The sequence below is a fragment of the Daktulosphaira vitifoliae genome, unplaced genomic scaffold (genome assembly GCF_025091365.1).
Source record: "Daktulosphaira vitifoliae isolate Bord-2020 unplaced genomic scaffold, ASM2509136v1 Scaffold_5, whole genome shotgun sequence".
NCBI classification, from domain to species: domain Eukaryota; kingdom Metazoa; phylum Arthropoda; class Insecta; order Hemiptera; family Phylloxeridae; genus Daktulosphaira; species Daktulosphaira vitifoliae.
Window position 1 is genome coordinate 1648210 of NW_026099576.1, and position 26301 is coordinate 1674510.

Consider the following 26301-nt stretch of genomic DNA (forward strand, 5'->3'; position numbering starts at 1 on the left):
AAACCTTTTTTATATCCTAGTTGAAAACCTTCATTGAAAGTATCTTCCATACATTTTTTTGTTCCTTCGATAAATTTTTTTTTTGCTAAATAGCTTTCAGTAAGGATTATATCATTAATGACTGAATCATACTCATAAAGTGACATATTTTTTATCCCTAAAAAAAATAAAATGAATTAAAAACTTCTATAATCTTAAAAATAAATTAATTTATATAATAATACAATATAGGGTTTCAGTTTATGTTTACAGCCAATGGCTACATAAATGTTTTAGTAGAACCTAATAATGTAGAAACAATAATGATTTTTAAGAGTTTAAAGATATAAGTATTTTTGTACTGATATTTAGATAGCAATATTATTGCTGTATCATATAGTTTTTTAAGTAGCAAAAATGGTACCACAGAAATTCCATTGCTTGAGATTATGAAAAAATATATAACACTGTGTTACATCCAACAGTGTTATACACACAGCAGGGTGCATCAAAAAAAGTCGATCACCAAAATTTTATAAGAACCTTTTAACTTTATTATATATATTAAAAAAGACATTTTTTGCAAAAAGACACGTCGCTCAACGTTTCTTTAGTATTTTTGACCAAAAATAAATAACAAAAAACAGACTTTTTATATTTAATTTTTTGATTAGTGTCTAAAAATATGGTATATATTATAATAATCCCAGTACAATCCTTAAAATTAAAAAATAATTTAAATACTTACAAAAGCATTTTTTTTTTTAAATAAGTTCAATGAAAAATTGGAGCTTATCTAGGACAGTTATAAAATTTTCAATTAGTTCAAGACGTACTGATATTTATACCTATATCATATATGCATACACAAATATTATATTATACTATAAATATATAAAAATTTACCATGTATTGAAACTTATATGTATATTTATAACATTCTTTTTCAGAGATATTTATGTAACTAATCTTTTTACTTATTTCGAAATTGCCTTCTTAAACTAATGCAAAGATTTGGTAAAAAAAATATTTCACGTGATTTAACATACAAACAATTTATTACAGATTTATTGATACTATTATCACAAAATGACACTGTTGTTCGGGAACTTTTTAAAAAAATTATAAGAGCCTAACCTAAAATGACGAACTAGATTACAAGAATATATTAATCGTACTATTTGTAGCATATATTACAATATTGAAGTAAGTCGGAGTATTACCAGTTTGTATTAATCCCCGTAATACAATATTATTTATATTTAAATGCAAGACATAAAAGTAAAAATAAATTTATTCATGAAGAAAAAAAAAAGTACTCTAAAATGGAATTTAGGAACATGTGATAAGACACCATAGTGTATCCCATGATTATAGATTGAAATAATTACACCAGCTAAGTTTTTACGCAACTATTCGATAAAAACACCGAAAATAATTTTTTTTTATGGGATAATCTTATATCGTGTACAAGTTTTTTATCAGAGAAAAATGTTTCTATACGGATTATAGACATTATTTGTTATAGAAATTAAATTTTAAATAGCTTATTATGTTAAATTCTATTGTTCGTTTATATTTTTTTGATCAGTTTATTTTTGAGCAATAGAAGTTTTGGTATAATATCTTTATAAGTTGCCTTATATGATTCCAGATACTAATAAACTTACATTATCCCATGAGTGCCCTCTTTCATTCCAATGTACGTTGTCTTAGACAACGTATAAAAAAAAAAGTTTTCTATAGACAACTTGTCTATAGAAAAAACATTTTTTTTTCATTAAAAAAAGATGGCGTCTATTTGGCTATACAGGCAATATTACGCAGTTTGTAATCTAATTTATTATCTATATCTGTCGAATTCAATAAAGAATAGAAATTCCGCTTATCATTTGACTGAAAGGAGCGCTGACTACCAGACGAGGGCTCAAAAACCATTTGAAACATATACGGTTGGAATGAATTATCTAACTATTATAATAAAATACTTTAAAAAATACTGTTCAAAGACTTCAATTATTAAAATTAATCAGTTATTTTATCTTAAATTCACAATTTACAGTTACCATAAAATTTTGATTCAAAAATCAAAATAATTATGTCTAAGTGATAAGAAATTGAAATATTTCAAAAATCGCCAATTAAAATGATTCAGCTGTTCTATTGAACAATTTACTTGAAATAATAGGTAAAATAAAAGTTTTTGATTTTATTTTTACCTAAAAAATATATAAAATAATATTTCTAATGATTATCTAGAGATAATACAAAATACATTCAATAGTTTGAAAAATTAGAAACCATTAATGTAGTTAATTAGAATTTAATTTATACCACCCTCATTTATATCAGAAATGTTAATTAAAAAATTTTTAACAAGAAGAAATGGAATATAAAATATAAAAACCCAGCACAGTGGGGTTGCGGCACAATGGTGACGTAGCATAGTTGGATCAAGTAAAATTATACCTGACAGTGATTAAAATCACTATAAAAAAAAAAAACGCTTCGATGCAAATCTTTAGATAGTGTTTAATTTTAAAAAATTGGTGGATTATTCCAAAAGCTACATGATCTGCTATTTTCTTATTAATATCCTGAATGAAAAAGGGATTATTAAAAAATATTATTTCTCATAAAAAAATTGTGTTGATCCATACACTTTTCAATAAGTTATAGCATTATAAAGTTAAAAATGTAAAAAATAAAATCAAGAATTTTCACACGAAAATAGCATTTGGTAGCCATTTTCACCACGAAGACAAGTCCAGAGGTCAAATTTTTTTTTCCATAATAAAGTATATTAAATTATCTTTAATTTAAGATATATATAAAAGTGTCAGACTTTCCGGAACATTTTCAAAAGTCAAGTTGAAAAAGTTCTACTTTCTATATGCATTTTTATGTTTTGATCCCCCTCACGTATTAAGGGAAATGGTCCGATTTAAAAAAAAAAGTATGTCGAATTAAAGAGGTATATAAATATTATTTCTCATAAAAAATTGTATTGATCCATACATTTTTCAAATATTTATAGCGTTATAAAGTTAAAAATGTAAAATATAAAATCGAGAATTTTAACACAAAAATAGCGTTTGGTAGCCATTTTCACCGTGAAGACAAAATAAAGTCCGAAATTCTTTTTTTTCCATAATAAAGTATATTACATAAGCTTTAATTTAAGATATATATATAAAAGTGTCAGTATTTCCGGAACACTTTCAAAAATTAAGTTGAAAATGTTAATTTTTTGTGAAAAAGTTGTCATTTTAAATCCTCCCCTGTAGGCAGGTAAAGGGTTAAATTTATAAAAAAAATATACCAAACGATAGGTGAAAACATCAAGCATCTATAAAAAAAAATTATATTGATTTGTTCATTTTTGAAAAAGTTATAGCAGTTTTAAGTAAAAAAAAATGAAACAATTTCAAAATTAGCGATTTTTAAATTTGTAATTTTTTTGGAGGTTTCCCCCATTTACGGGGAACGAGGGAAATTTTTTCAATTTTGAAGGGTAATGTCTTCGACTAGATACGATTTGTGATCTTTTGACGTATCGNTTTTTGGAGGTTTCCCCCATTTACGGGGAACGAGGGAAATTTTTTCAATTTTTGAGGGTAATGTCTTCGACTAAATACGATTCGTGATCTTTTAACATATCGTTGAATGAAATCGGTTCGGTGAGAACTAAGAAAAAGTGAAAACAGACACAAAAAAAAAAAAACACATCATAGTAAAACCAATACCTTCTCAGTTTTGCATCGAAGCTAAAACTAACGGTCCAATATTATTTATGTTTTAACAAATTAATCTATCAGATATGCCACTTTTTTTAAGGTATTTTTTTTAACTTTGTGTACCATAGATATTTAATAAATAAATAATAATTACTATAACAAAATAAAATTAGTATTATTATATCAGTACAACAATTTTGCTATTAAAGCAAATACAATTTTTATCAGCAACTTTTTTGCTTTGTTAACATAATTTTTATAGACTAGAGCTTAAGTCTAGACGTACAAAAATCCAATTGTAAAGCGTGCAAAAAATATCAAACCTATTATGAAGTACAGATTTTAAATAAAAATCTATATTATAAATCATAGGAACATATTATGTTTTTACAAGTTTAAGTTTAAGTTAGAAGTCTACAGTTAAAGTTGATCGTGTGTTAGACTGTTTAAAATTATAGTACCATTATCACAAAATAAAATATTGTTAAGTTTATTATTTTAATCATTTGACAAGAAAGAATAATTAATATTTTATCGAACAAATTAAATGAAATCATTTTTTTGAAATTTTTTTCTATGAAGTTAAAAAAAGTTCATAATTAACATAAATGAATAATATTTTTATTTCACAAAAAATAATCAAATAAACTACAGATAAATATAAAACCTATGTTTATTTTAAACAACGTATTTTTAAATAAATGATCATATTGTAGTTATACAAAATTAAAAAATTCAATAAAAATGTTTATAAAAAAAAAAAACAATGAATAATAACAAATTTTTAGTGGATACCATTACCACCCCATTATCGTATATTCATGATTTTAATTTTATAGCTACAGGTAATTACTATTTAATTCTAAGGAAAAATAAAGTAAATTAGTTAAGGAAATATATGAGTATTTGCAACATTAATTATAAAACCAAATTTATCCTTTACCCTTAAAAATTTTAAGTAAATTAAAAATATGTACAGGGTAATTAAAAAATAAAGATTATTATGTGTACTTAGAAGCATAATAAGTTTCCAAGACTATGTTAAAAAAGGGGAATTGAACAGCAACTAATTCCTTTTATGCCAACATGTTAGACATTAGAGTGATTTGTATAATGGGTAATAAAAGTGAAGAATAATGTAAAAATGAATTATTAACAAAAATAAAAAAATAAGTACCCTTAGGACAACAGTAATTAATTGTTGTATTATCCAATTTATTTATTATTGTATTGCTAAATTATTTAAGTTTTGTTAACTTATCTCGATTACTTACTCCGTATATCAGTTCCAACATTTTTTAAATACAATTTATATATATGAATTTATAAATTTTGTTAGATTATTCTGAACTCATTTCATTTTTAGTTAACTTAAAATCACAGCATAGTAATGTCCTGTAACTAAGGTATACATTTGAGAGGATTAGAGGAGTTCACCCACCTATAACGAAAAATATTTCTATGCTATTATATATTTCTAAAACTATGTTGGACAAACTTAGGTCCCCTTTAAAGTGGTTGAAATAAAATGTATAAATGCATATAAATCAGTTCTTTAGTTATAAATAATAATTTAGATTATACTATCTAAATGTCTAAAAAAATTTTTAGAAAGATAATCTTATAATATTCAAAAATCCGATTTCCACCCATAGGTGAAATTTAAATAAAACTTTCAAATAACATTCTTTATTACATAAAAGAGACGATAAATAGTTAACCTTCAGAAATGTAATCTTAATAAAGTTTTTTTTTTATATTTAAAAGCCCAATATTTAAATAATTGTAAAAAATCTGCATTTTATGCTTCCTCTTGAAAATGAAAGTATAATATTCATAACGTATCTGACCATCAGTAGAAAACTATTAATGATGTTTATTTAAAATTATTTTATTTGTATGGTCTTAATTTGAGAAGTTGGTAAATTTTGAAGAAATCAGTTTTACTACCATAAAAGAATGAAGGTCGCGCTTATGTTGGTAGTCATGTATTCATTCATGTTTTCGTGGCCCATAGTAATTTTGGGTTATGTACCGGAAGTGAGAGTGGGGTCGGTAGGCGGGGGGTTTCCGTTTCATTCATCTATTTACTTCATTCATTGCCCATTGGCAAATGGTCACATATATCCGTTCTAAGGGCATGGCACTGCTGTATTGAGTTATTTTTCTAAAATTTAGTGCGATCGTAATAATGATATCAATACTCTTAAATATTTCTTTGGGACTAAGTGTTAGTATTTGTATCTAATTTGTGATATCGCAGCAAGATTTCTTTGTAAAAAAATTACTTTTTTAAAACAAGTTTTGAGTGATAAATACAGGTATGTTTTTAAATATAATTACAAATGCATTTATTTTATTAAAATAAATCATATATTAGTGTAATATTATGTTATTTGAAATAATATAAGTGTTTATCATTTTTCCGATCTATTCTTAAAATTTAATAAAAATAATTTGAGAGATGCATTATAAACTTTTGAGCTAGAGTGAAAATAACTACTAAATATTTGTCAAAATTGTATTATTAGTAATATAATCGGTAATTTTTTTTATATTACAAAAAAGGAAAGATTCTAGAATTTATTTCATAACTTAATGATTGTTTATGTGGAGCTCGAATTCATTTAATTATTATAGTGTTTCTTATACAATAATGGAGCCAAAGACTTAATTTTTAGTAAAATTAAAGTCTTTTAAGTTCTAATAATGACAATTTATTTAGGAAATAGTTACTAAATATTATTATCATTTTTAAAAACTGTCTGGGTTACGGTTTAAGCTCATGAAACACTTTAAATTATTTTAATTTGTTCTAAAATGTACTATATTTTAGACCTATTTGTACAAATTATGTGAAGTTTCTTTTGGTTCTGTTGTTAGAACAAAAAATATATCATCACATTTATTAAGGATAAAGTTAAAAAAAGTAAAAAATGAATTTGTAAAAATAATTTTGATTCTACTAATTTAATTGAGACATTTTAATATTTCTTAACGAGTTATAGAAAATTTATACCTGGTAGATTATGAATCAGAATATTTTAACAAAATTATTACTGGCTAATAATTACTTACCACTTAATAATTTGTAAATGAATACTTTGCTTAATTTAATAATAGTCTACTAATTATATATAATAAGATCTAATAAAAAACAATTATTTAATAAGAATTATATAGCCTAGTATGTTAGTTAAAGTATTCTTTTCTAGGGATACTAGTTATAACTTGTTTAAAAACAATTTATTACATTTTCTTAAATAAAATGTATTATTTTTTAAGCCAAAATTTATCTAATTTTTATTTATTTATATGTATTATAAATGAATAATTTGATGTCATTCTTTTTTAACTTAATACGTTATCTTAGATTAATGTAAAGTGACCTTAATATTTATAATTTGTTTATTTATATCCCTACAAATAAGTTATTAGAATATTTTCTAACAATACCTCTTATTATAACTAACTATAGAATTAATTTAAAGTATTCAATTACAATAAAATTAAATAACATAAATCAAAATCTGGTTAAGAACAGGTATTTTGGGTTTAAGTTGAATTTGGTTGAGGTCTAAATGTTTTAAATTATGATTTCCATTAGAGTTTTTTTTAGGTATTTAATTTTACATTTTTGAATGACAGTAATAAAATTTAAGCTCTTTAGAGATTCAATTAATTTTTTGTTTTTTTTTTAGGAGAAAAAAATGGTATGATTTGCAAAGCTCAAAATGCAAACTCACTCAATGGCTTACCTAAAAGCGGTACAATGTGGTTAGTTGATTTCACACACTGTGCATCCATGAATGAAGGTATTTTTTTCAATTCAATTATTAAAATATTAATAACATTTTTGTCAGAAATATGTGATGAATGTTTTGGCATAAGAGCTACAATTCTTTATCAATAGATCCAATTATCATATTTCTAGTTACATATACCTCCATTTATCTGCTAGAAAAATAATTTTTAGGTCCATCCCTTAAATCTTATAAAGGTGTCAACTTAATATTTTTAAATGACAACATATATATTAAATTAGCTTCTAAAACAGAAAATAATCTAACCAAGAAAATGACGAGTTAATTACAAATTTTGGACCAATTTTTTAGAAATGCTTATCATTTTAAAATATTAACTGGAGGTAAAGCGCAGATTCTACTATTTTTATTATTAGTTATTTCATAGCTGCACTCCTCCTACTGTTCAAAAGTTTTTATCTGCCAGTCTTTTTTTACTTTATAAGCTAGTTTAATATGTATTATGTCATTTATAAAAATAATATTTATATCTATATAAGATATAAGGGATGGACCTAAAAATTATTTTTTTAACAGATAAATGGAGATACATATATAACACTTATTACATATTTTTGATACAAAGAATATCTTTTGTAGTAATACAGATTATAAAATTAAAAATAATCAAAACGAGTTTGAAAAATTTTCTAATTTGGTTTGATTGGGTTGGATTTCTTTGAATTTTATCTGATCCGATGGATTAATTTTTTTGGCCCATGTAGAACAAGTATAGGTGAAAAAATTTTCATCCAATTACTTTTTCGCTCTAATCTTCTTTTTTTTCCTCGGCTTAATCCTAATTACTTGGGGTCGGATACCCTTATCCTAAACTTTCACTTGACATGATCACCCATATCCTCAACGCTCACATCAGCTGTCCTCATATCGCATTTAATAACATTCCTCCATCTCTTTTTTGGTCTTTCTCCACCTCTTCTTCCTTCAACATTCATTTTTATAACTGTTCTTACAGCTTCCGATTCTTCTCTCCTCATAACATGACCAAACCATCCAAGTCTATTTTCTCTCATCTTATCCACAATTCACGCTACACCTATACTCCCTCTTAAATGCTCGTTCCTTATTCTATCTTCTTTAGTCACTCCACTCATCCATCTAAGCATTCTCATCTCTGCTCTACTTTCTTATCATTTACCCAACTCTCTTAACCATAAATCATAGCTGGACTTATTACAGTCTTGTAGAATTTACCTTTCAGCCTCATTGGAATTATTTTATCGCATAAGACGCCAGACGCTTCTCTCCATTTCAACCACCCGCACTTAATTCTGTGTCTTACATCCTCGTCAACACCATGGCTCTTTTGCAAAACTGATCCTAAATACTTAAAACTTTCCACCTCTTCTATTACGTCGTCACCTATTGTCACTGATCTCCTCTTTTCACCTACCTCCTTTGTCAAACTCTTATCTTTTCGCTCTAATATCTTTTTAAAAATATTTTTGGCATTCTTAGATTGTTAAAAACATATATTTTTATTATCTATCAAAATTTTAAAGTAGCTATTTTTTTTTTAAAGTTTTAACTTACAAAAAGTTGTTTAATAGGTAAATAAAATTTATATTTTTTTACTTATTGAGTATAAGTATTTTAATATATAATAGAGTAGACTTATACTGCAAAGAGTGTAAAAATTGGCTGAACACATTAGCCCTTATTAAAGGTAAATATTAAATATTCTTGTAATGTAAAATGTTTGAACTAATTATAATGAAATTTTAATTAGATCTGGTTATACAATTTTTCAGTTAAATCTGAGTGTCCTCTATACTTTAATAGATATTTTTATAAAAAATATCTATTAAAGCGTCTCATAACATTTATTATAGTTTTGTGTACTATATAATAAAGATTTATCAATTTTGGTAATGTACAGGAAAAAATTCTGGATAAAATGGGGTATTATAAATATCTTGTTTTTAAAAAGTGATATAATTTAATCAAAATACATTTAATAGGGTACTTATTTTTTGTTATTATAAGTTTTATTCTGAAGTTTCCAAATTTTTTTAATTTTATTTTAAAAAATTTATTCACAGGATATGGAAAATTTTTTTGCTTCCGTTACTGTAGCAGTTTATCTTGTCTGGCCGAATCTCAGACTGTTGATCTTGACTCTGTTTACAAATTAGCAACAGACAGTAATGAGAATGCAAAACAATCAAAGATTTGTGAAAGCTGTACTGAAACTACTAATTCAGAGAAATTGGTACAGTGTGAAGCTAAAGATTTTGAAACAAAAGCTGATGTTTATGATAATAAGAAAGCTTCAGTTGCAGAAAACAGTGATTATCTTAAAATATGGCTAGAATCTCCTGTCCCAGATTCCCCACCACCACCACCACCACTTCCTCCTCGCACCTATAAACATAAACCTTTAGGGAGAACATTAGCTGTGTCACCAACCTCTACCATACCATTAGATACTTTAAGACAGCTTAAACCTAAAGAGTTATTTGAGGGTTCCAATTTGAATAACATTTCATTTATGGATGAGCCAAATAGTCATAAATCTCTGACTAGGGTTTCTAGTCCAGCCGGAGACCATACTAATATGAAATATTCTGTTCAGAAAACATTATTGAATGATGTAAGAGATCATTCAAGATTTATGATGGTAACTAATGAAAATAGAAAACCAAAAAGAGCAGAAAGTAAAAATGACACACCATTACCTCCAGGTTAAAATATTTTAATTTTTAATAATTAAATTAAATTTTAAAATGTTATTATAAATTTTGTTATGTATAGATTGGGAAGCCAGAATGGATAGTCATGGTCGAATATTTTATATTGATCATCGTAATCGAACAACAACATGGCAAAGACCATCAAAACAAAATTGTGATATACATTATTATCATCAACAAAGACAACAATTGGATCGAAGGTAAATGGAAAACCTTATATATAAAAATATTTTTTAATTATTACTTTGATTTTTCTTTTATGTACTGGTTAAATGAATATTTTAATAAAAGTCACTCCGTAGAATTTGTCATACAAACTAAAAAGTTACTAAAATTTGCTTTTTTTATTTTTACAAGAATTATGAGAGTGTTAATTTACATTAGTATCACTTACATCTTTAACTAGCTAATAAAAATTATCTAATTAATTAAATGTCTAGTCAAAAACAATTTTTTAAAAAGTATATTAGAAATGATTTATTTGTTAAATTAAAAGTTATTAAAAAAAGCACAGCAGATTTATGAGTAATGATAAAAGTAACATAACCTACACTTAACCTTCATTCTTTATTTTAAAATAGGGATGACTTCCAAAATAGTATGTCAAAAATTATCATCGGCCAGTCATATTTTTAATTGAATCATGTTTTATTTTATAAGTCATATATTATATTGCCAATTTAAAAATAAAAATCTATAAAGGATAAATAAAAAAAAGATTATAATTGATAAATTGAGTAATATGTGAAATAAGAAATACCAAAAAGAATTTTTTGGATATAATTATTATTTTAAGAGAAAATAATGGATAAGAGTGGCTATTTAAAGAATCACTCTGTGTTTCAATACTTAATTTATCATAAGCCATTGGTAGCTAGAACTTTTAAACATTTAACTTGTAGTATGTAACATAAGCTTTAATTTAATATATGTTTAAAGCTCTGAATATTTCTGGAATATTTTCAAAAATAAAGTTGCAAAAATTATATTTTTGTGCAAAAGTTGCTATTTTGAATACTATTTTTAATCGTTCCTGTAAGAGCTGAGAAAATATGTCAAAAAAAAAAAAGTATCATAATAAAATTAATACCTTCTCATCAATTAAACCTTATGATGTATTATTGATAAAAACGAGAACTGAGAAAATGTAGTAATAGACTTAACAAATAATAAACACATCATGGTAATATTAATATTTTTTCAGATTTGCATCAAAGCTAAAAAAAAATTATATTTAATAAAACATTTAAAATTGTACACTATTTATTTAGTAATTATAAAACTTTAAACATAAAATTTAATTTAAAATTAGAAACAACAAACTCGGTGTTTAATTTTAATATAAAGACTCTTAAATTAAAATATAAATACATATTCATATGCCTATAGTTGAAAAAGGAAAAACAAAAATAATTTTTATTAGAATAGTTAACAACAATTTAGTATTCAATAAAAACTGAATTTAATTAAAATCAAATTATTTATGAGCATGAATTAATGGTAACTTTATATTTTTAACATATTTAATTCATACACCTTATAAGGTCTAGGAGATATTCGGTCAAACCCCAATTAAACATCTGGTCAAATCTTAAATAACCAATAGTTTTTATCAATTTGATAGTAAATAAATATTAACACATTTTTATAAATTTATTTAATGATAATAATTTTTTTTGATGTAAAGAAATGTTCAGATTAAAACAATTGACAAATATGCTTTTTTTTTATACAGTCAATAATATAAAATGTTCTCCGACCTCTAAAATATGCATAATAAAGTGTTTTAATGATTCCAGCGGCTTACAAATTGTTGACATTTCTTACCCCCATACATAAAACTAGTGATGGGACATTTTCGAATGTATTCGATAGTTTATTAAAATTATCACATAACTATTCAAATTTTTTTTGTATAACCAAATAGTTTAATTTTAGCATAAACTATCAAATATTTAAAAAACTATTTAATGATTTAAAAAAATATTCAAATAAATTTGGGTATAGAAAATATGCATGTGAGGATTGTTTAATTAAGGAAGTTAATTTATCAGAATAAAAAAATATAGCTTAGTTAAAAATAAAATATTCAGTTTTTTTTTGTTAACACGTACTAACTACATTAATTATTTAATATTTTGTGTGCATAGTATAATAATGAAATTTGTATCACTCATATATTTCAACGAATAGATTCCAAGTTCTTCCAAACTAGCTTCACTAATTATTTCTGTACAGTCTATGTTCGATAAGGTAAATGCTTATGCAATAATTTCTGTATTTTGTTGACGTTGCCTTCTTTTAGCTTCATGCTGATTCAGTTTTTCTCTATTCTGCTCCCTATATCTTTATTGACGGTCTTATTTTTTTGAACAGCATACTTTTTTTTTTCTCTAAAATTTTATGAATGTAAACAAACATTAATAAAGTATAAACAATATATATATACATTTTAAATGTAATATATACTGCTCATATCCTTGAATGGATGATGTTTATGTTCCTTCCAAACCAGATAAACTATGAGAATTAGCATATGTTATTTCTTCATTACTTATTTCTCTTCTATGTATGTTTGCAAAGTTATATATTTCTATAATAATTTCTGAATTTGTTTGATATTATCTTCTTTCTGCTTTACGCTGCCTCAGTTTTTCTCTGCTCCCTGTTTTTTATTGGTGTTCTTTTAATATTTTTTATTTTAAAAATATATATAAAAATATTTATTCTAAAAATATAATTTATAATTTACTCACTGATATAATTTGATAAATTAATATAATAAAAGTATTAATGGTACATATATAACGTTAATGGTATGTCTTGTATTATGTCTAGTTTCAAGAATAATATTTTGTGTCCATTGTAATGATTGTTAATTATTGATATATTTTGAATTATATAATGACATTATACAAAAAAAAAATTTAATTTGAACTTGACTCGCAAAAGCAAATGTATATTTCAGTTGTATAACATGCTTATACATTACATTTATAATAATAATTATAATATTAATATATTGTTTTGGCTTGCAATTAAAAAAAACTTGTCTGTATCATAAAATAATAAAGATGTATGTGTCGAAGTTGCCCGACATAACATTAGAGATAAATAGCAAAGACCATACAGTATATACGCACCAAAAACAAACCTTGCACATATTTCAGATATCAAAAGAACATTTTTTGTAGTTTTATATCTCAATCTATTATTATTTTAATGTATTACTTTGAATAAAAATTATCTAAATTATATTGGCTTTTATAAATTTCTGTTATAATGTTATAAACAGCCAAAGTCTTTGAATCATACAAAATATTAAGGCACTCATGTACACATATAGATGCACCCTTAATTATAATAATATAATTAACTTACTCTTGACTTCAAACCCCTGATGTGTAGTTTTAATTTTTCTGCAGGAAGCTGCTTATTATCTTAATCTATTCTATAATTGTCACTCATTTTTTCTTTATTATTATTATTGTAATGTAAAAAGCAAGCAACTTGTTCAGGTAAACGAGCTTAGCGTAGTAAGAGAGAGATGGGATCGCATGGAGACATATCACCACATCACCACCTAGTAGCTGGTTTGACCCAACGTATTAGATGTTTGACATCAAAAATTGATTAAATATTTTTAAGGTTTATGCCTTATGCCATATAAATATACCAATATTATTTTTTAATGAAACCATACATATTTTATTACTAGCCTAAATTTTAGAAAATTATTAAACTAAAAAAATGAAAATTTGATAAGATCCAGTATTTCAGAAGTTATAAATATTTTTATACCTATGGGTTTATATATATATATATTTATGAAATTATAATTTTGATATAGATATCAAAGTATACGTAGAACAATATCGCAAGATACAGATTTTATTTCATTAACAAGAGCTGATTCCTTGCGTTCAGATACATTAAAAAATAAATTTAGGGATCATGGAAATGTAGCACTACATTTTATTAGTAAGAAAGAATTTCCAACATTGTTACAACAAAATCAGGTTAAATATAAACTACATATTTATTTAAAGATGTTTTTAATAAATTTAGTTTATTATTTTTAGAAAGCACTAGCATTATATAATAGTTCATCAATTTTAAAATACGTAGTGCCTAAAGTACGAAATCATCCTTCATTATTTCAACGATATCAAAGCCATAGTGATTTGGTTAGTTTACTCAATTTATTTGCAAATACTAGAGCTGCTCTTCCTAAAGGATGGACTTCTAAAATTGATGCTGCTGGCAAGGTTATTATTAACTAGTGAAATTTATTTTTTATTTTTAATTTTTTAATTTCTGCATAGGTGTTTTTTACAAATCAAGGCACAAAAATAACAACATTTATTGATCCAAGATTACCCATAAATGATAATTATATATCACTTCCATCTACATCTCAAGAACCACCAATACCACCTCCTCGTCCAACTATTACACATAATGATAATATGCTTACTGACTCTATAGATATACCTACTGCTTATAATGAAAAAGTTGTAGCATTTATTCGGCAACCTAATATATTAGAAATTTTAACTGAGAGGTATCCTCAACTCTCTACTGATCAAAACTTAAAAGATAAAATCAATCATATCAGAATTGATGGAATTTCTGCATTAGACACCTTTGGAAATGAACTAGAACTTACAATTTTATTGAGGTAACATAACAATATTATTGTGACTATTAAGGTTTTATGGTCTAATTAAAATTTTAGTTTGTTTGAAAATGAAATTATGAGTTATGTACCTATAAGGACAAGAGACACCAAGTTATCTCCTCATCAATCACCTATATTGAATAAAGCAAATAGAACTGTTCCCCCGTTTAAAAGGGACTTTGAAGCTAAACTTAGAAATTTTTATAAAAAATTAGAATCTAAAAGTTACGGTCAAGGTCCAGGAAGACTCAAGTAAATATATTTTATCTTTATACATATTTTATAATATAATAAGAGTAAATAGTCAGAATTTTTTTTATATAAAAAAAAAGTAAAATGTTCAAGTCTTAAAAAACTATAACTAAATACGTTGTTATTATGCCAAAACAATCCTAGTTATTGTTGTTGGCTATTGCTACTATGTATGATTGGATTAGTCTTCATTATCTTACTTTTTTAATATTTAGACAATATTTATTTTTATTAGAATGCTTACAAAATAGAGTAATATACGTTGAAGAAAAATTTTCATTAAATTTTCCGTTCACATTTAACAAAATTAGATAAAAAAAGAAAGAATGTTATTATTTGGCTAATGATAAAAACTCTACCAACAAAAAAATACTGTTATAATATAATAAAATAGTAATTAGTTATCCTACAAGTTGGTAAATATTGAATTTTAAAACAAAACTATTATTCTTATGACAAGTTGATTGTACCATACTTTTGATGTATCCTTTTAAAAATATTAAAATAAACATTTTAATTTTGTAAAACACACTTAGATGTGCATATTATTTATATAAAATTATTATTCTTACGTACATTTATTAAATATTCCCTTATGAAATACTTTAATATATATAAATATATCAGTATTTCAGAAGTTATAAATATTGATTGGTATCAGTACTAATATTTTTATTACTAATTATTTCTCGGCCTTGCTCCTAATCCCTCCTAGTTATAAAAATGTTAAATAACTTCTTAAATACTTGTCCAAATGTTGTTATTAACTAGTAATTTTCTTAGTTCATTGACTATTTTTTAAGTTAGTTAAATAACTATGTTTCCATTAAACAAAATTAAGTTATTATCTTTATAAAACATAAGGGATAAAAAAATATATTCACAATAAAATTATTATTTTATAGAAATTAAGTGGCTAGTGTAAAAGAATCACTGTAGATAATTTTCTTATTTAAAAAATAATCATATTTATACAATAAATTCTCTTAGATTAAAATATTACTAAATATACAAATAGTTGAAATTGATTTACACAATATAATGTTTGTTGAAACTTTGAACAATTAACTCATAGTAAAAATTAAAAAAAGAATATATTTCTGATTTCTTATCATTAATTTTTTTTTTTTTTCAGAATTGATGTACGACGAGATCATCTTCTTCAAGATGCATACAACAAAATTATGAGTGTGCCTAAAAAAGATTTGCAAAAATGTAAACTTTCTGCACAATTTGATAATGAAGAAGGACTTGATTATGGAGGTCCATCTAGGGAGTTTTTTTTTCTTATATCAAGAGAGTTATTCAATCCTTATTATGGTTTATTTGAATATTCTGCCAATGATACTTATACTGTTCAAATATCGCCTATGTCGGCAGCATTTGTTAACAATAAAGAAGACTGGTTTAGATTTAGTGGACGAGTTTTAGGTTTAGCATTAGTCCATCAATATCTTTTAGATGTTTTTTTCACTCGTCCATTTTATAAAACTCTTTTAAAACTGTAAGATTGTATTTTTAAGCAAAATAAGAAACAATGTTATTAAATTATATGGGAATTATTTTTAGACCAATGAGTTTGAGTGACTTAGAATCTGTTGACCGTGAATTCCATCAGTCATTATGTTGGATAAAAGAACGAGATATATCTGGAGAAATGTTAGATTTAACATTTTCAGTGACTGAAGAAGTATTTGGCCAAAACATTGAAAAAGATCTAAAACCTGGTGGTCAACGTATATTTGTTACAGAGAAAAATAAAAAGGTATTCCATTTTTTATCTTTAAGCATTCATTTTATTGAATATTTAAAATCATATTATGTAATTAGGAATATATAGACAAAATAGTTAAATGGAGATTAGAACGTGGTGTTACTGAACAAACTGAAGCTTTAGTTCAAGGATTTTATGAAGTTGTTGATCCAAAGTTAGTGTCAGTTTTTGATGCACAAGAGCTAGAACTAGTCATTGCTGGAACAGTTGAAATTGATTTAAATGACTGGAGAATAAATACAGAGTACAGATCAGGTATATAACTTTATATTTATTTGTACCATATTTTTGTATATCCTTTATAATTTATTCAAAATGTATTTAATTGTATGAATACAGGAACACTTAAAATGTCATGGGAAATATTAATCTCCTGAATCCTTTTTTCTTGCTACAATAAAAAAAAATAACTAAAAGGTCACACAACTTAAATACATTAAGTTGTTAAAAAAATTCATCCCTCCCTTCAATTTTAGTTGAGAATGTATTGATTTTATGTTTTTTTATTTGTTTACAAAAATTCTTAGCTCTCGCTGAATGAACAAATTCTATTGACCAGTATGTCAAAAAACCCGATTTTAATCTAATTGAAATCTATCAACACCAAAAAGTTGAAAAATTATAAAATTAAAAAAAAGTTATAATAGTGATATTAATCACTGTTACATTTAATCTGTACTTCTACATCCCAACTTAATCATGTCCTCACTGGGGTTTTTATTACTATTATTTTAGAAACTAAAGATAATTTTTTTTTGTGTCTACAAAAAACTTATTTGATTAAAAAATCTCTACAATATTGTATAATTTAATTATTTTATTATAATCTTTTAAGTGATAAAAATCTTTTAATTTAGTTTTCTTATATGGGAACTCCTAAACTCAATAATGGTGGTTCTCATAGATTCCTAATTTCATCTACTAGGAACTAATATTTTCTTTTTATTTAAATGTGAAATTAATCAAAAATTTCACTCATTTCTATAAATTGAACGAAAAAAAAAAATTTGATTTAATATTTATGATTTTAAAATTTCTTTACTTGATATAATTATTAAATGGTTTATAATTGTAATAATAAAAATGTATATTCTCATACAGTTTTTATTTATTTTACTTAGGTTATCATGATTCTCATCCAGTCATTAAATGGTTTTGGTTCTCAATAGAACAATTCACTAATGAGCAGAGATTAAGGCTTTTGCAGTTTGTAACTGGAACTTCAAGTATACCTTATGAAGGATTTTCAGCATTGCGAGGTTCTACTGGACCTAGAAAATTTTGTATTGAAAAATGGGGTAAAACCAACAGTCTACCAAGGTAAATATGTATTCCTAGAGATATGATTCATATCTCTAAAACATAAGACAGAGTTAATTTTTTTTATAATATTGAGATTTTATTATTTTTATTAATTTGCTGATAATATAATATTTAAAAACGATTTGTACTTATAATATGAAAAATTGATTGATGAATAATTACTAACTGACTAGTTTGAACTAAGATCATTAAATTTTTTTGATTAAATATTGAATTATATGTATGAGTGGGTATGTAATATAGTTAGAATGTTATATATATATAATCACACAATGTATCATTTTAAATATTACTTTTTAAATTATTAAAAAATTAGAAGAAATTACATTTTTCATATCATGAAGTGTCTACCCCTTTTCGGCACGTAAATGGGATTGACTTAGAATACTCAAACTTAAACAAATTTTTTTATTTATCGTATAACACAAAGTTTGAGCACCCGATATCAAATTTTGAAAGATAAGTACCATCTAAATGGTCAATGGTAAGGTAACATGGAAGGACGGTGTACTCTTAAGGAAAGACTAATACTGTAAGGTTTTTAGTTAAAGCATAACAAAAAATATTTATATATCTATCAAGTATAAAGAAAATAATGTATATTAATTTCTTTTCATTTAATTATTTCAATTAAATATATTTTATTAGTTCAATCAAAGTATGAATTTTTGGAGAACTGAGTAATTGATCAACTCAAAAATAATTAGTTGTTTGACCTAGGATAGAGAAAAATGATGATAATCCTCTTAAATCTTTACTTGTATTATAATTTTTTAACAATTTTCACTTCTAATTCAATTCTAATAAAATGTGAGATATTTTATTTTATATATTAGTGTTATAAATATACATGAATCTCACAAATAATAATAGTTACAAGCATTCGATAAATATATAAAATGGGTGTATATAGCTCATATTCATATTTATTTTCTCCGTGTATATAATACTCTAACACAATAATACATATCAACTCTGTTCTAAAATGTACATAACTCAATAAGTAATTGTACAAAAAATGTTATTGATCCATTAATCATTTTTGTTTTAACGAAAATGAATTGACATACAGATTAAAAAAAAAAAAAAAAAAACTTTGTCTTTCATTCATACTTTTCCATTTTTGATTTTTTAACATAAAATAATATATTTTATTAAAATAATAAATTTTTGTAATTTTAGAGGACAATCTTATATACTTTTTTATACTTATTACTTAATGTTATTTTTATTTTATTTTAGAGCACATACATGTTTCAATCGCCTTGACTTACCACCATACACAACTCAAGATATACTTAGTGAAAAAATTTTACTGGCAGTAGATGAAAGTAATACATTTGGAATGGAATAGTCTTGGTTTTTATTTCATTTTACAATGAAGTTTAGTCTAAAATTCGTAGCAATACGTAATAGACCACACATTTATTATTGAATATTTTTAAGACTTTTTGTTATTTTTTATTTAAAAACTTTAGGAAGTGAAAATTATATTATTGTACATTATTTATAATTATATAAACAAATTATTTATTTACTATTAAAATTTTTTTATTTAACATATGCCCCGAATTATATTTTAGTGCTTGCCCATGTAAATATATACAATTAGGCATATTAAATTGAATCTATCCATTTTTTCTTATAAATATATAGAAAAAAGATTTGATGAGTTGTTCTTATAAGGAAGAATAACGGCTAGTAGAATCCAAGGAATAACATCGGCAAACACAATCAGCAACTGGACATTCTAAATGATTTCTATAAAAATATATCAAATAATTATTACATTAAATATGAAATATAACACATATAATAAAAATTATTCATTACTGGAGCCCGTTTCATAAAAAAATAAGTGGAATTTCATCATTGGTAAACTAGTAAATTTCATACAATTTTTAAATTTTTGTTTTATATATAATATAATATATATATATATATAAATAATTTAATTTAATTTATAATATACAAATTGACCTAAGTTAATAAAAAAAACCTAGAAATTATTTTAAACTTTTTTATGTTCTATAAACAACTATGATTTATAAATTGAAAATATGACAAAAATTTGACTAGTTCCTGAAGTATAGTTTTTTTAAGTGGCAATTGTTATTAATATATTTTTTTTTATTCATTTGTAGTAGTTATTTATATAGTGTAATAATAAATGTGACAAAAGCAATAAATGAGGTACTTTTTGCACAATTGGTTTAATGGCCTTATGATACAGTAACTATTGTTCAATATTTCCATTATATAGTTTCAACATCTTTAGTCGTAGGTTGTGTTGATGGAACTTAAATTAAAATTGGCGCACCATTGATAAATGAATCGGTGTTCATGTCAACCATTTTGTTACATGTATATGCAAATTGGCCAGGCTCAATACATGATGTTGGAGTCTTACTATTTTACTAATTCACTATGGGTTTAAATAGAATCAGGTTGAAGACCAATTGAAAATTATATTATACTTAGTGATGGTGCATATCTTTTAGGATATTGGCTTATACCACCTACCATAAGAAACTCAAATGATGTAACAGAACTGTCATTTGTTTAAAGTGATAAAGAAACAAGACAAATAATTGAACATATGTATGGAATTTTAAAAGAAAAGTTTCGACGCTTAAATTATATGAGACTTGAATCAGAATTAACCTGCAATATATTTCAAGTATGCACTGCCTTATGTAATTTATCTAGGGACAACAATGAAGATATTATGTTGGGAGAATATGAAAATAACAGTTTTCTTAAATTTTATCGTTGTGTAGAAGTTCTATCTACAATAGACCGAAATTATACAATACTCATCAGGCTTGTAAAAATAAACAGCTAACTTGTGAATCGCTATTAAAATGACAAGTCATTTTTGACTGAAGTACTTCTTTATGAAACAACGTCGAACTGGACTTATTAGTTTGTATATGTTACTTTTTTTTTTATGAAAGAGGCTCCTGGTGGTTGATATTATTTAAAATTAAAAAAGTAAAACTACAAGGTTGGTAAAAAAAAGACCAACAGGAACCACTAAAAAGGTCTTTGAATGCCTAACAAGACTAATCGCCAATTACCAAGGATTTGGGCTACTGCAACGTCGCCTTCTATCTAATATCTTGACGCCTGAGGATCATGCCAGATACCACGTCGTCGACGTCAAAAAAAGTGCTAGCGTCTTCAAGACTTTAATTAATTGTGTTGATCTTTTCAGTACTTAATCATTAATAATTGGCCCACAGATCTCTACCAATTAAAACCATTATCGACTACATTATTGCGACTTCAGTTATATCATGCTTTGGTAAGTACCTACTTAAGATCGACAAAGCTCTAGACCACCAATAATGCAAACATTTCTCAGTACAAATGACGCCGTGCACACCCTATTGAAATACATCTCATGGAGCATGGAAAGATTGCTGTTGACAAGAGAATTAGGTCAGCTAGACATATCGAAACTAGTACAGAAAATGTTGATTAATTGCGAGAGCTGGAGCTCCATTAGGCGATTCAGCAACAAAATAATGACGAAGGAAGAAACCTAGCAAAGCAGACAGGTCATTAAGGGTGGAAGAAGTTATGTTGTGTGTAAGCTAAAAGTCAACTGTCACTATTTGAAGATCCTGTTGGGTAATTTGAACCATACTCATTACTATCCTCCAAACATTACACTGTCATTGTAGTGTGATTTTATCATTTATTTTCTTCAAGGCTGCACATTAACACCCTAAATGCACCTGAACTTGTGTATGTTATTCCTCTATGTTTCAAAATAAAATTTTCTCCCTACTTTTAAGTTAAAAAACGGTAACACAGTAGGGTCGCGTCACAGTATGGACGTGGCATAGTTGGAACAAGTATAGATGATATCTGACAGTGATTAAAATCACTATCATAAGATACGCTTCAACGAAAATCTTTAGATAGTGTTTACTTTTAAAAAATTGGTGAATTATTCTAAAGGCTACATGATCTGTTATTTCCTTATTTATATCCTGATTAAGATAAAGTATGTCGAATGAAAAAGGAATATAAATATTATTTCTCATAAAAGAAATTGGTAGATTATTTCAAAAACAACAATAACTCTTATTCCCTTAATTTTATCCCGATTAGTTATTTGATTTATAATTATTATAAATGAATAAATAATAATTTTACTAATTAAATTGATATTCAATAACTTATTATTGTAATTTTTACTGAGATATTATAAAAGTAATAAAGTAGTTGTATATTTCTTTACTTTTAACGCGTATAAAAATTTAAAGGGCTTGACGCAATACTTTTCAATAAAAAATGTTTGTTACTTATAATAAAGTTATAAGTTTTATACACTGGACTACAAGGAACTTTCATCAAAAACAAAAATATACTTTTTTAAATCTTTAAAAATATACTTTTTAAATCAACTTTTCGCGCTGTTTTCAAATATGCAATTAAACCTTTTCTATCACTTCTAAGTTTTAATAATATTACTTATTATTAAAAAATAAGTATTTACATATAACAAAAAAATAATTAAGAACAAAAAAAAATTGTTTTAAATTAATACTGATCTTGATTATTAATATGTTAAACATAAGGAAAATGACATATTTAACCTAATTTGTTAATCCTTTAAAGTTGATTTTTGTGAAAGTTTATGGTAAAAAAAAATTAATTTATTACGATAACTTTTAGCTTTATTTACAAGTTTAAAATTGACATCATTAAATAAAAAATTTTATGTGAATTAAAAAAATTATATCGTTAAGATTAATATGCAGTCAGGAAATTTTATAATTACTATTTATAGTAAATTTATCAGAAAAGCTCAATAGTTTTTTACATTTTTATCGTAATAGATAACTGAAATAGAAATAATAGTAATTATTTCCAAGTAACTTTTGGTGTTTAAAAAGATTCTAATTGAAATATTCAGAACTTAATTAATTTTAATGATTTACTTTAACTAAAAGAACCAATCAAAACAAAGTTATTAAAAAGATTTACTCAATAGAGCGTATTCTAAAATTTGATTATAATTGTAAAAATCCATTGTTAAATCAAGAGAAACTAACAATAATTTTTTTTAGATATTATTTATACAGCAACACATTACCAAAAAATTTGGAATATTATAGTCTAGTAGTAGTACACACAAATAGAGTAAAAAAATTATTTAATTACAAAGTAAAATGATTTAATTTTGTAGATATAAAATTATCATATCAAACTTGATTCGTCAATAAATACTTTGAAAACATTAGAAATTAATTAGAAATAGAATGACGGTAATCATTTTTACCATGAAGACAAATCTAGAGGTCAATTTTTTTTTAAAAATTAAATTGAATATGTCCTAGTTTTAATACGCATGTTTAAAGTTTTGACCCCCCTTGTATAAAGGGATATAATCCTATTTAAAAAAAAAATTGTGTCAGATGAAAGAGGTAACTTTGATGTCCGTTTTCACCATGAAGATAAGTCCAGAGGTCAAATTTTTTTTTTCAAATTAAAGTATATTACATAAGCTTTAAGTTAAGGTATATATAAAAGTGTCAGTCTTTCCGGAACAATTTCAATAGTTAATTTTTTGTGAAAAAGTTGCCATTTTGAAACCCTTCCTGTGGGCTGGTTAGGTTTTAAATGTTCACAAAAATATATCAAAAGATAGGCAAAGACATTATGCATCTATAAAAAAAGAAATCTATATTGATTTGTTCATTTTTGAAAAAGTTATGGCAGTTTTAAGTAAAAAAAATTGAAAAAATGTCGAAAATTAGCGATTTGCAAATTTGTAATTTTTGGGGGGATTTCTCCCATTTACGGGGAACGAGAGAAATTTTTTCAATTTTTGAGGGTAATGTCTTCGACTAGATAAGATTTGTGATATTTTGACGTATTGTTCATCAAAATCGGTCCAGCGAGAGCTAAGATTGAGCATTCACAGACACAAAAAAAAAAAAAATAAAATAAAAAAACACATCATTGTAAAAGTAATACCTTCTCAGATTCGCATCGAAGCTAAAATAAAATTTTGTTTCTACTTTATTTTTCAAATGATTACCACTCTCTATTCAACAATTTTAACAGTGTTAATAATAATAATAAAATAGTATACCTGAACCAATCAGTAATATGATTTGAATGACCACCATGGTTACAGGTTGGACACCAAGAAAACCAATATGAAAAATTATTTACTCCTTGTCCTGTCATCATGTAAGAGCTGTTTGACAACTGTTTGTTAGAATTTTTTCGTATTGGAATTTTAGCACTAGCAGTTCCTAGATGTGCTAAACACAATGCACACCGAGGTAATGGACTTTGACAATTAGGACATGCTGTAAACTAAATATAATGATAAATAATAGTTAAATTTCTATTTAAAAGTAATACTTTTAAATTATTGGATCCATTTTCAATGCCTTGATCTTTTATTCTTTGAACTTTTACTTCCTTTTCCGAATCTTTTTCTCTTTCATCAGCAGTCGGGCAAATATTTTTACCACAATAATTACATGATAGAAATACATTCTGTGGAGGAGGTTTTACAGCTTTTAGAGCTATGTCAAATTTGGCTCTAATATGCCACATACGCCATTCATCTAACATTTCTCTATAACTTATCAGTAAAATTGCAATAATAATTAAATATTTTAGAGTTTAAATTGTTTTAACATTTTTACTACAAGAATAAAATTTACCTGTTTATCCAATTCATCATATTAGGATGTTCATGGACAATATCACAGGGGATTGTTTTTAAAACTAAAATACTAACAGTCTGTATATCACCTGTATTATCCAAATATCTTTGTAATAAAGGAACTATTTCAGGAGATGATCCTTATTTAAATTTAATTGTGAACAAAAAAAAAAGTAGAATTAGTTAAAAATTATTTAACAGATTTGTGATTAACATTAATACCTATTAAAAATATAGCAGATAAATTGCCTTGATCCAATAATTTTTCAGTTATATTGTTTATATATTCAATTAACTTTGTGTCAGATAAAAAAATACAAGCAAATGCAATTCTGTCTTCTAATGGTATACCAATTTCATTCTTAAAAATTATAATTAATTATATTAATTATGAATGGTTAAGATATGACATGGCAAAGTGATCTAAGTGCCAAAAATCTAAAAACAAATTATATTATACAAAAATAATCTCTTTACTCACATCAATACTATGAAAAGTAATTCAACTTCAATAAATATTTATAAACTATAGAAAAAAGTATTCAAGGATAAAGTTATCAATAGCTTCTTATGGCAAAGTACAAAGTTTTTTTTATTTTCCTAACTTAATGTAACATTAAAACATATATTTTCACCATTAATGGAATAAGATCATTTATTCAGGGTACCCAAAAATGACATGTCGAGATGATAATTTATGTTTCGCCATACATAATCGCTAGGAATTGTTTGAAATATTTTAAGTATAATACATTTTTTAATGAGATCTTGCAATACAGAATATTAGGTTTTTAATTAAATGGTTAGCATACAAATAGAACTTACTACATTTTTCAAATAAGCCATCAATGTAATTTAAATTCTCATATTTTAGGAATTAAAACACAAACACTAATTATACAGAGCATATCAGAGTAAATGATACAAAAATAATAGAGAATTATTAATGGCTATTCATCCAAGACACTCAAAATTCATTAGACAAAATCAACGAAAAAAAAAAAAATATGACATACACAGAAATAATTCAAGAATCACTATCACTATAGAGGTTTACAACTTTTTTACCACCTGGTTACATAACTATATGTGTACAGTGTCAATTTTGTCACTTTCATATCACAGATAATACTATTGTTGAGATTCTATAAGAAGTAAAATCTGTGAATTGGACAAAATTTGATATTCAAAAATTTTGATAGATAATACTTTCTTGAAGAGATGTAGGAAAAAAATTACTCATATAATGTTTTTATCTTAAATTTAATTAATATATGTACTAATTAAGGTTACTTAGCCTTTTTGGTGTCTCAATTTTTTTTTATTTGAGCACTTATA

At 24.8% G+C, this 26301-nt stretch overlaps 2 protein-coding genes and 1 long non-coding RNA gene across 15 annotated transcripts in view; 1 reads left to right on the forward strand and 2 right to left on the reverse strand.

Moving 5' to 3' along the window:
- Positions 1-139: 139 nt before the first annotated feature.
- Positions 140-1192, reverse strand: LOC126908370 (uncharacterized). 3 transcript variants are annotated; one of them, XR_007704757.1, is made up of 3 exons: positions 886-1192; positions 728-827; positions 140-157 (listed from the first exon to the last, which is right to left on the reverse strand). It is a non-coding gene; the product is annotated as an uncharacterized LOC126908370 (long non-coding RNA). The 3 variants fall into 3 exon arrangements; XR_007704756.1 differs by lacking the exon at positions 140-157 and having other exon boundaries at positions 724-775; XR_007704755.1 differs by lacking the exon at positions 140-157 and having other exon boundaries at positions 724-827.
- Positions 1193-5795: 4603 nt separating this feature from the next.
- Positions 5796-19756, forward strand: LOC126908321 (E3 ubiquitin-protein ligase HECW2-like). Of its 2 annotated transcripts, none has more exons than XM_050690248.1 (13): positions 5796-6041; positions 7421-7531; positions 9583-10224; positions 10295-10433; positions 14084-14252; positions 14316-14501; positions 14559-14914; positions 14972-15166; positions 16302-16670; positions 16736-16931; positions 16997-17195; positions 18062-18260; positions 19506-19756. In XM_050690248.1, the coding sequence occupies exons 2-13, from the start codon at positions 7432-7434 to the stop codon at positions 19615-19617; spliced, it is 2862 nt and encodes a 953-aa protein (XP_050546205.1). In that variant the 5' UTR covers positions 5796-6041; positions 7421-7431; the 3' UTR covers positions 19618-19756. The 2 variants fall into 2 exon arrangements, with proteins under 2 accessions (XP_050546205.1, XP_050546204.1); XM_050690247.1 differs by having other exon boundaries at positions 5796-6037; positions 7418-7531.
- Positions 19757-19815: 59 nt separating this feature from the next.
- The window catches only part of LOC126908323 (GATOR complex protein MIOS), a 35813-nt gene continuing 29327 nt past the window's right edge, over positions 19816-26301 (reverse strand). For 3 of the 10 annotated variants that reach the window (XR_007704743.1, XR_007704748.1, XR_007704749.1), the window contains 7 exons: positions 25186-25324; positions 24962-25103; positions 24654-24879; positions 24376-24605; positions 21583-21688; positions 21344-21512; positions 19875-20024 (listed from right to left, as the gene is read on the reverse strand). Coding sequence is in view for 3 of the 10 variants with exons in the window: in XM_050690253.1 (XP_050546210.1) it covers positions 21583-21688; positions 24376-24605; positions 24654-24879; positions 24962-25103; positions 25186-25324 (843 nt within the window). In the remaining 7 variants the exon portion in view is untranslated. The other 7 variants (XR_007704744.1, XR_007704745.1, XR_007704747.1 and 4 more) reach the window with 7 other exon arrangements.

What these genes read in the sequence shown, in the direction of transcription:
- LOC126908321 (XM_050690248.1), top strand. Translation starts at nt 7,432, where the DNA reads ATGATTTGCAAAGCTCAAAATGCAAACTCACTCAATGGCTTACCTAAA. An exon ending in AAATTGATGCTGCTGGCAAG is followed by an intron (nt 14,502 to 14,558) that starts GTTATTATTAAC and finishes ATTTCTGCATAG; the next exon opens with GTGTTTTTTACAAATCAAGG. An exon ending in TTACAGAGAAAAATAAAAAG is followed by an intron (nt 16,932 to 16,996) that starts GTATTCCATTTT and finishes TTATGTAATTAG; the next exon opens with GAATATATAGACAAAATAGT.